We start from the raw sequence: 11,101 nt of genomic DNA on the forward strand, positions 1-11,101 counted from the left end.
GCCGAGTGACCGAGTCTGTGAAGGTTTGGAAGTCACCTGAAGACTTACCACGAGTGATTGGGCGAGGTCTGTGTGATCTTAGCTCAAGGAGAATACGGTGAGGACTGTGTGTCCGGGACTGTGTGTCCTCAAGTTTACATACCTAGCCGCTCCAACCAGACGTACAACTGTCACAACAGTTGGAACTGGTCTACCAAATCACTGTCTTCACCGAGCTACTGGTTCTATTTCCTCAACCCTTTCATTTCCTCATTCATACGCTGTTGTACTTGATCGTTGCTGTTTGAAGACTTTGACTGAATACTTTCTCAATTTCCCCTATCCTATTTCTTTAGTTAGTTTGTCTTCAGCCTGCTTATCCTGTGTTTATGCTACTTGTACTCTGTGCTTGTTTTCATTTCATCATGATGACTATGCTACTGCTCTGTTATGTTTACATCTGAGTACTTATTTCAGTGCTAAGTAGTTCGTTGCTTAGGAATTTCCTCTCCTTGAAATCCCTCAGTGACGAATTTGTAAAAATCGCCTATTCACCCCCCTCTAGTCGATATAATGCGCTTTCAGTGAGGACCTGCAGGCAGGCCTCATCAAGCTCGTAAGCTTTCTCGGCCAGCCGGTTCTAGTCCAGAGCCAATTTTACCGCTTACCTTATTATATTGTTCCGAGCCTGATCGCGACGCGGGTTGCCAAGCTCTGTGTCCATCACTTCAAGATCATGCTCGTCGAAGTTGCTTGACGATCGAGGTTCGCGTGGTGGGGTGTGTATTCGGACCGTCTTCGGTGTCATTCCCTGAGCTTTTTGCTTGTGTGATTTGTGTCCACTATGTAGCACTCATGAACAAAGGTTGCCAGCCACGGGTGTAAGGGCACCGTACGTGGATGGCGGTTAGCTGTCTGCGGGCTCATCGTTCTCCTCCTCCATGTCTTCTGCTTCCTCGGTGGCGTCCTCAAGGATGCCGGCGAGGTCTTCGATATCCGTGATTAGATGGGCGATGGGTGGGTAAAAAAATGACTTCTTCCTGGATCCGATCTGACATCGAGTCCAGGAGAACCAACTCTGGATCTTGCATGACGCCAAACTTTGGAGGATCAGCTCTCTGTGGGGATCCGCGGAGTACTCTAGGTTGCCGAATCTGACGACCCGACCGGGAGCAAAACTCTTGACCTAGCCGAGGTGGCCAGTCGAGTCGGCTCATGGCGGCATCGAAGGCGAACATCTAGCCTGGCGCATAGATCGCGCCATATCTTATCTGGACTGCCATCGAGACTCTGAGTTCACCTAGCATGACCTGCATGAGCCACCAGTGTCGGAGCTAATTCTGTCAGATCCCTCGATAGGGTATCCTAGCTAGGCGATTGGGTTGGATGGTAAAGCGAGACAAGGTTTCACCCAGGTTTCGACTCTCGTGGTGGAGATAATACCCTACTCTTACTTGTGTATATTGTGATTGGGGTGTGTACAAAATACAGGTGAAATACCAAGGGATTGTCTGGTGATCTACCGACGAGCCCGACCCCAGGCTTATATAACATACCGGGGGTTCTAGGGCTAAAGATCCTAGTCGACCGCGTTAGTGGAGGTAGAGTCCTCCATGGCTCCGGGATCTTTAGCTTGTATGCCAAGACTTCGAGAGTCTTCGTATAATGCGTCATGGGTCACCCAAAGTAGCCTAGGACGGATCCGACCAAGGGGGTTCCTCAACCTAGCTCACCAAGATGGGAATCGACATGGTGAGAGACCCCTGGGCTGGGACACTATCAACGTTTATCCAAATATATGATACTTGTCGTGTTTGATAGACCAAAGTAAATTTTAGCTTGTGGATGTGCCTAGGCTTTGGCAATTCGCTAGCTTCGCCATTAGAATTGGACATTGGAGTTTTTCAAGGAAATGGGAAGAGTTGGTGGAGCAATACAACACTTTCCTCTGCTAATTAAACCATCATACCTATAGTCACACCAAATAAAGGAGATTTAGACCGAGTTTTCAGGCGCAATGAAGTATCCACTACCTCAACATTTACCATACCACAAAATTACATAGTGTTTTGCAATAATACTAAATCAAACAGAGATCCCACGATTGTGGCATGAATTATCTTTTGCATATTGTAAAGACTACATTATGTGTAAGCCATAAGTCATAGTTGTGTGCAGACTTGACAACACACTCTCATGAGATGCCAAGATTGAAAAGCGTAGGAACCAAAAGTGAATAAACTGGAAAGAATATAGAAATAGGAATTCAACAAAAAAGGCCGACAATGATGACGCCATTCACCCCTGCGTGCCTAATGTGTAGAGGAGGAGAGCCTTACATGTGTTTTTTAACACAATACAATCACAGATGCTCATACACACGCACATGCACTCATCCCTATGAAAGCGCGCATGTACGCACACCCTATCACTATGAATACTTCCGAGATATTGAGCTGGCACAATATCTTGAGATTGACGAAGTCATCATAGGTGCCTCGTAGTCGACGAAAATGTCTCGTGCCACCGAACAAACAATGCCGGAAAGCCTGAAATAAATCCAGAAAAATGCGAGCATCACTACCAATTCTAGGGATTGAATCCTGGTAGGTTGGTTCCATCACAAGGAACATATGCATATGAGTTACGCTCAGTTCGCAGCCTCACAGGTGTTGAAGCCATTTGCTGTGCACATGTATGACTGCGACCTTGACATGAAGAAATGTGATAGGTAGTAGGAGAGTCTTAGGAGGATGAGGTCGATGGCGTGCTCCCAACCAGTAGGTGAAGAGGAATGGATGAGGTTATATTCGGGGAAGGGTGCAACAATGAAGATGGAGAAGAGGAATGGGTTTATAATTAAACAACAAAGTAGTGGGATGAGATCGGACTGAAAGCCGGAAGGGCAAGCGAAGTCACTACCGCATGATTGTGGAGAAAACTACCACCAGGGAAATGGAAAGTGCAAGATGAATAGTTAGAGGTAGCATTAAGACTGCATGAAGCAATAACTGATTGGCAGTGAATTGATGTTGATGTGGCTTCACTGTAGGATATTGAAAGGCAATGAAAATGCATGAAGTAGTAGCTGAGAGGAAGTGAGCTGCTGGCTTGGGGAGAAAACACGATGATGTGGCTTTCCGCAGCGCAGAAAAGTCTGGCAGTATTTGAGTTGTTGATGTGGTAGGCTACCGAGGTGGATAGGCTGCATGTTAAGATAAATATGATAGTGGGATTCACTCTCTTAGGTATATATGGTTAGTTCACCTGATAGTGATATAGAGACCGTCCTGATCTAGCTTGGTTGTTGTTTTCTTCAATGCGAGTCATATATGCATTTATCTTGTCATCTGCGGTAACCTATGACATTAAACTTTCGAAAGGGATAGTACCCTCACATGTTATGTTTTTCTACAAGCATAATATGTGAATTAGGTGGAAGTTTAGTGAATCCATAGTATTTTAGCTTTTAACGAGAATTAATATCAATTAAAATCATCTGATGCCCACACAATCAAGTACTCATACGATCTGAAGAATTGGGTCAATGCCAACAAAATGCAAAAATATATAATTGTTGGATTCTACCATTATGCTTGACTAAATTTTAATAAATTATAAGCTCCCCACCTACACTTGTGAGTAATCGTGCACCGAAAAAATGCCCTGAGCTCAGGTATGTAATACACTAATCAACTCCTTACTGCCGTGGGTATGCATACCACAATTCATAGACTTATTGGACGAAAATAATCTGCCTCTTCCGGTGATATTTTCCTTTGTGTCGAGTGCATATCCTGTGCTCCCATTCCTAAAATGCTCCCATGCTATCTTCCAAAGGGTACATTTTAACATTTTTAAAAAAGGTGCAGGTTCGTAAGACATGTGTCCACATTTGACATTCCCTAAAAATTTCAAAGCTAATTCGAAATACACACAGAGAAGATAATTTTTCGGAACATTCAAATTTATTTTTAAGTTTGGAGCACGGGAACATTTAAGCCGTGAGAGCACTCTCTCTTGCATTTGTGCACCTGAGAAATGTTTTCTTAGCATTTTGTTTTTTGAGCTGGAAGTGTTTTGTTAGCATAAAACCATCTTCCCACAAAAAGAGAGAGAGCGCATATAAACCATCTTGGACATGTGTGGTCGTTGGGTCCATAATTATTGGCTCCGCAACGTCACAGGATCAGCCCAGCCCCACTTCTTCGAGGCGAACCATATCCATTCACGTGACTAATTAAAAGAAACCCCTAAAAAAAGTCTAATTAAAAGGATATTTATTCGAAAATAGAGATCTTCTTGGAGGAAAATTAAAAAGAGATACTATATTTGATTTTAAACAAGAAGGACATTTCCTTCACGGCCAAGGCGGACGTAGGCGCTACGAAACGCGAGCCCACAGGGAGTCACCAGCAACCGCACGATCGGGATCGAACGCGCGAGGCGTAACCGCCATCGCAGCCGCCCGTCCGACGATCCAGAGGCCGCAGATAAAACCCTAGGCACCCGTCATCCCACCCCATCCCATCCTTCTCCCCTCCCCCCGCCGCGTCTTCGACTCCATCGCCTCCTCCTCCCCCTCGTTGTCTCCGGCCAGCCAGGTACCCGTCCTCGCCGCCGGCCTGCCCTTCCGCCGTCGGTGATTATTTCCCTCGCTCGTATGCCGTCGCATGCCTAGCTGGGTCGATCGCGCGCTGTGATAGATGGATAGATCTGCTCGATTCGATCCGCCTTTGCGCCCTGTTTGGTTTGATTTCGAGGCTGTCGCATGAAGTGCCTGTATTGGTTCTAGACTAGTTTTGCGAGTCCTTACTGTCGCATGATGAACTTGGTTATTTCTCTCGCCCGTATGCCGTCGCATCTCTGGCTCGACCGCGCGCTGTGATAGATCTATCGATCTGCTCGGTTTCGTATTTATAAGCATGTCGCCTTAGCTTGAGTACCTAGATCTGCTCGATTCGATTCGCCTTTGCGCCCTGCTTGGTTTGATTTCGAGCCTGTCGCATGAACTGGTTGTTTTGGTCTCTGTATGCATGTCTCTTGGGCTAAGCTAGTTTTGCGAGTCCTTACTGAATTAACACTATCCTCTGCAAGTTAATTCCTCTGGTTTAGAGAGATGCATAATATGATCTGGTATTGTCAGCAAATTGGAGATGCAAAAAGTGCCCATCGTCTAATGGTAAAGACTGAGGGCCTCCTTGCGGGGCCTTCTCATGTAGGTTCGAATCCTATTGGGTGCTTCTGCAGACGACCCCCTGCATCTCCAATTTGCTCTGGCCCTGAATTACCATGTTAAGTATTTGCCTTGCCTGCTAATCTTGCCCTTCCAGATTAGATCATGCTTGGCTACTTGACAAGGTATTCTGGTCTTTAGGTTTACCTTATTCCTGTTAAGAATCAGTTGGATGTAGATCTAATTTTACCTGTTAGTCAGATTTAGTTTTGGTTCTGTCTCAACTTGTATGGGACTAAAGGCTTTGTTGTTGTTGTTGTAGTATTAGTCAGATTTAGTTTTGCATGCCTTATCTGATGAATTTGAATAATTGCAGTGTTATTTCTTTCCAGTGTTTGGAACAAATTGGGGATTTAGTTTTGCATGCCTTGTTTGGGACTAAAAGTCTGTGGAATTGTTGTTTCAAGTCTGGCCCTGCTTGCCTGTCAACTGTTGCCTGATAATTTGTATAATCACCATTGTTTTATGATTTAATTTTGTTATTCTTCCAAATTATCACCATCGTTCAATCATTTGCTTAAGTTTAAACTGTAGTGTTGAATTATCTGAACTCGTTTCACCACCCCTAATTTGGTCTATGCAGGTAGTCCTCCATGGGCAAGGAGAAGATCCACATCAGCATTGTGGTCATTGGCCATGTCGACTCTGGCAAGTCAACCACGACTGGCCACCTCATCTACAAGCTTGGAGGCATTGACAAGCGTGTGATCGAGAGGTTCGAGAAGGAAGCCGCTGAGATGAACAAGAGGTCTTTCAAGTACGCCTGGGTGCTTGACAAGCTCAAGGCTGAGCGTGAGAGGGGTATCACCATTGATATCGCTCTGTGGAAGTTCGAGACCACCAAGTACTCGTGCACTGTCATTGATGCTCCTGGTCACCGTGATTTCATCAAGAACATGATCACTGGGACCTCCCAGGCTGACTGTGCTGTGCTTATCATTGACTCCACCACTGGTGGTTTTGAGGCTGGTATCTCCAAGGATGGCCAGACCCGTGAGCACGCTCTCCTTGCTTTCACTCTTGGTGTGAAGCAGATGATCTGCTGCTGCAACAAGGTATACTTCTATTCAACTTTCAATGGCCATTTTTATGAGTGACCATTTGATTTGTTTACCATTTTGCTATCAATTTGATAAGGCTCAGTATTACTTATTCAATGTCAATGTTTATTAGTACAGAGAACATTCTGTAAACTGCTTGACATCCTTTTGCTATCCACTTGATGTTAAGGTTGTCAATGTTCAATATTACAGAAACATCCTGTAAACTGGTTTGACATCTTTGCTATCCACTTGATGCGAGACTCAGAATTACTTAATGTCAATGTTCATTAGTACAGAAATTTCCTGTAAACTGATTGACAGCTGTCTCATTCTAGTAGTAAGTGTTGACCAATATCTTTTTTCTTAATTTAGAAATGTACCGTGTTGCTAAATGTTTGTTGTTTTAGGGTTCAGAACTATTTATTAAATGTCCAGGTTCAGTTGATGAACTTCTGTTCATGTTGATATTGTCGTGTAAGTTAACCCAGTAGTTCTAATCATATGTTACTAGTTCTAATCATATGTTACTACTTTGATATATCTTAATTGATAAGTGCAACTGTTTGTTTTTTCGTGATCTCTTATTCTGTGCAACTTCCATCAGTACTTGTATATACATTTATGCTGTTTCTCATTTTTGTGTTTATCTGATGTGATTGCTCTTATGATCTGTTCCAGATGGATGCCACCACTCCCAAGTACTCGAAGGCCCGTTATGAAGAAATTGTCAAGGAAGTCTCTTCATACCTGAAGAAGGTCGGTTACAACCCTGACAAGGTTCCCTTCGTTCCCATCTCTGGGTTCGAGGGCGACAACATGATTGAGAGGTCCACCAACCTTGACTGGTACAAGGGCCCCACCCTTCTTGAGGCCCTGGACCAGATCAATGAGCCCAAGAGGCCCTCCGACAAGCCCCTGCGTCTTCCCCTTCAGGATGTGTACAAGATTGGCGGCATTGGAACTGTGCCAGTGGGGCGTGTTGAGACTGGAGTCATCAAGCCAGGCATGGTTGTCACCTTTGGTCCTACTGGCCTGACCACTGAGGTGAAGTCCGTTGAGATGCACCATGAGTCTCTCCTGGAGGCTCTTCCTGGTGACAATGTCGGCTTCAACGTCAAGAACGTGGCTGTCAAGGATCTCAAGCGAGGGTACGTCGCTTCCAACTCCAAGGACGACCCTGCCAAGGAGGCTGCCAACTTCACCGCCCAGGTCATCATCATGAACCACCCTGGCCAGATCAGCAACGGCTATGCCCCGGTGCTGGACTGCCACACGTCCCACATCGCTGTCAAGTTTGCTGAGATCCAGACCAAGATCGACCGGCGGTCTGGCAAGGAGATTGAGGCGGCGCCCAAGTTCCTCAAGAACGGTGATGCCGGGTTCGTCAAGATGATCCCCACCAAGCCCATGGTGGTGGAGACCTTTGCCCAGTACCCTCCCCTGGGCCGCTTTGCTGTGCGCGACATGAGGCAGACGGTTGCCGTGGGCGTTATCAAGGCCGTGGAGAAGAAGGATCCGACCGGCGCCAAGGTGACCAAGGCTGCGGCCAAGAAGAAATGAGATGGTGTCGGGCGGCGGCGTCGTTGGTGGTTCTTTACCACATCTATGGTGGTGGCGGCGGTATACGGTGGTGGTCATAGTCGTGTTAGCGGATTTGCAAACTTGTTAAGCTTCGGTTATTTGTGTCGAGCAGTGTTCGAACTGCTTATTACTGTGGTCAGCATAGTATCGTTCCTTGTGTTGGTGAAACTTCGTCAGATAAAGTTGCTATTTTATATATGCGTGGTATTTGGAGTCGCTGCCTGTGCAAGCATATTTGGTAATGGTTTTTGTTTTGCAAAGTGGATTTTTTTTCGTTGCTAACTACTCATGCTGAAACTTACCTGTGCTGAAAATTTATTACTCAAACTCAGACGGAGAGTTGCAGCAGCTGCTTTGTTTTTCCAGGTTGCATCTAAGAAAATCTTCCAACCCGGACTACTTCTTCCCCAATTGATGCACTGCAATCCCTGTCTAGCCATGCTCGTCTGAACTGTCCGCATGATATACAAATGCTGTCAGATTTTTTCCCCTGTATTTGCTGTTTGCATACTCCTTACTTAAAGAAATATAAGAACGTTTACATCACTTTTATTAGAGCCGAACAGTAAAATTCTTGATAGAGAGAAAGGCTTCATCAAAAGATTAGTGATAAGATGAGATAACATGAACATGGCCGCCCAAAAAAATTACTATGAGTTCTATATACATGTAGTCCCCATAAAAAAAAATTGTGAGTCGTATATTTTAACAATGTAAGAGGTAGTTTTTGAAGGCACATCAAATTAAGGGGAAAAAAAAGCAGAGAAGACACTTGATTCAGATAATTATGGTAGATGCATGGTGAGAAATCTGACCACGGAGGCGGCAGGCCACACATGTCTCGCTGCTGCCGCCTTCGTCGAGCTTTTCTTGTTGCTGCTGTTGCTATTGGGGTCGAGCACGAGACTTAAGTCCATGTCCGCGGACAGTGGCAGATCTTGGATCCCAACACTAGGGTGCCACTGTTTAAAAAATTACACTATGTGCTACTACTATAATTTGATAAAAACATCATCAATAATATCAACTAATAGTCTCAAAATAGCATTAACTTATTAAATAAGTGTTAAGCACATAGTAAAAACTACTCTCTGTGTAAAGTAACATAAGACTTTATATCACTAAAGTATTAGTGATCTAAGAAGTCTTATATTACTCTACAGAGGGAGTATTTTGCATTATCGTAGTCGGCCATGAACTATGTAGCCGTTGCCTCCATTGATGATCCTACATGCAGTTTGGTAGTTGGACAACCTGATGTCTGGCTGCGTCTCGCCCGTGTACTTGTTGACGTCGGTGACTCGAAATCCTGGTGGAAAGACAACGTTCGGGGGAGTCGTGGGGTGGAAATGGTTGATGATGTGTTAGTCGTCGCCATCGTCGTCACGGTGATCGTCGCAAAGGTTACCGTGGCCAACGTCACAATCATCGCAATGCCTTGCCTCGATGGTGTTCTACGTGTCGTGGTCCGGACCGAAGCTCTTTGTTGTCACACCGTATTGCCTAGAGGGTGTTCCGTGCATCACGGTTCCACCCAAGTGGACCATGTACTGGCCCGACGGGCACGAGGCTCCGAGTAGGTGTAGTTGCACTCTTTGGCGTGTTGGTTCCCAGACGGGGAAGAATGCCGGCTCCTGGTGCTCGTAGTGGAATATGCGCAGCCATTGCTGATTGCAACTTGCTTTTCTTAAGACAACACAATCGTATATGCTCACGTACACGTACATACACTCCCTATGAACGCACTTTGATTGAAACTTGCTGGTGAGTCTCTTTTGCATCATTGATACCGTCTTACATTTTCCTTTGCATCGGTTAGTTACTTTTAGCATATATTATGCATTTCTTTTAAGAGTTGATACCACTATTAGTACATAAACTTGTACCCGAGGAAACAAAATGGTACAAGAACTTAAAACCCCCATAAAAGTAGCCCTTTAACTTGCTTAACAGAACATTTCAATACAAATCAGTTAAATTTAACGGCACGCGGTCTATCGCATGCTAACTGCAGCAGCACCTCGCGCTCTCTTTCTCTGTTTGCCAGTGGGGCCCACTTGTCAGAGGGGGGTTGAGAAAGAAAGACACAGGAAATGAAAACCGAGCTCGTGGAGGTTCGTACTCCGGTACTCTCGCTTTGGTGGTACACGCGTGATAACCAGCCGACTCAAAGGCAACATATACTCGTATACTAGTTTCTTATGCAAATTTCTTATTATCTTTGACGAACAGACGGAGAGAAATAGAAAACGAGAATTATATGGTTTATATAACCTTAACCACTGTTAGTAGACTGTTTTTCAGACTACAACAATTTCAGCAATGGTTTATATAACTGTTTCAGTGAATTGTTTATAAGCACGGAAGAATTAGCACGCCGCTGAAGTACACTGCAAAAAGACTCACCAAACTACATTTCTCCATGTTTGACATCAAGTCGTTATCGTTCTATTGGTAAGAGCATCTATAGCTGGACTTGGCAAATCCGAACCTTCAAACGCTCACGGGCATTGACCGGTCACGTCTCAAATAATGCATTCCACATCCGGATACCTCAAATCCATATTATTACATGCAACACAGTGATCTTTGAGCGGAGCTCGTCCATCTCTGCCGTGTCCATGTCCGGCGGCCGGCTGCACTCCCTAGAGTGTTGGTCCAGTCGCCGGCAAAGTAGAGTAGGGCATGAGACACGATCCGGCTCACGGGACTCAAGGCGCCGCCGTCTCCCATGCCCAACTCTTCCTCGTCGGAGCCCGTAACCTGAACGGTGCCGGTGGACGTCGGATCGATGATGGATCCGCCCTGGGACGAGCCGGCGACATCCACCACGACACGGTTGCGGCGCCCGGACTGTTGCACCACGGGGCACCGGAGAATGCGGCTCTGCCTCGCCGACATCCACCGCCACGAGAACTGCCTCCTGCGCCCGATGCCTCGCACGGCGGGCACGCCGTGTCATGTTTCCGTCGAATGATGCTCAAGGTGTGTCCCGTTGCTCGGTGCGCCAACGGAGGGGTTGTGCGTCCGCCACCGCGTTCGGACACCAGACGGACTGCATCGCCTTCGGTGAGGCAGCAACAACACACCTACCGTCGGATCCATGCGCCATTTGTGCGGACGCAATGGATTCCCGATGGAAGGAGTCCGAGCGCTGCTGTGCACGGACCTCCTCCCGGGAGCGGCAGAGCGCAAGCCAGACGGCCATCTCCTCCTTGGGGCCGCGTGGGATGAGTTCGGGGTCGATGAATCTAGAGGCGAC

General features: G+C 46.1%; 1 protein-coding gene across 1 annotated transcript; it reads left to right on the top strand.

The window, feature by feature from the left end:
- The first annotated feature begins 4,454 nt into the window (after positions 1 to 4,454).
- Positions 4,455 to 8,055, top strand: LOC109746301 (elongation factor 1-alpha). The gene is made up of 3 exons (XM_020305423.4): positions 4,455 to 4,583; positions 5,799 to 6,270; positions 6,937 to 8,055. Exons 2-3 carry the CDS (start codon positions 5,809 to 5,811, stop codon positions 7,816 to 7,818), a joined length of 1,344 nt encoding a protein of 447 aa, XP_020161012.1. The 5' UTR covers positions 4,455 to 4,583; positions 5,799 to 5,808; the 3' UTR covers positions 7,819 to 8,055.
- Positions 8,056 to 11,101: the final 3,046 nt, after the last annotated feature.

The sequence above is a fragment of the Aegilops tauschii genome, chromosome 2 (genome assembly GCF_002575655.3).
Source record: "Aegilops tauschii subsp. strangulata cultivar AL8/78 chromosome 2, Aet v6.0, whole genome shotgun sequence".
NCBI classification, from domain to species: Eukaryota; Viridiplantae; Streptophyta; class Magnoliopsida; order Poales; family Poaceae; genus Aegilops; species Aegilops tauschii.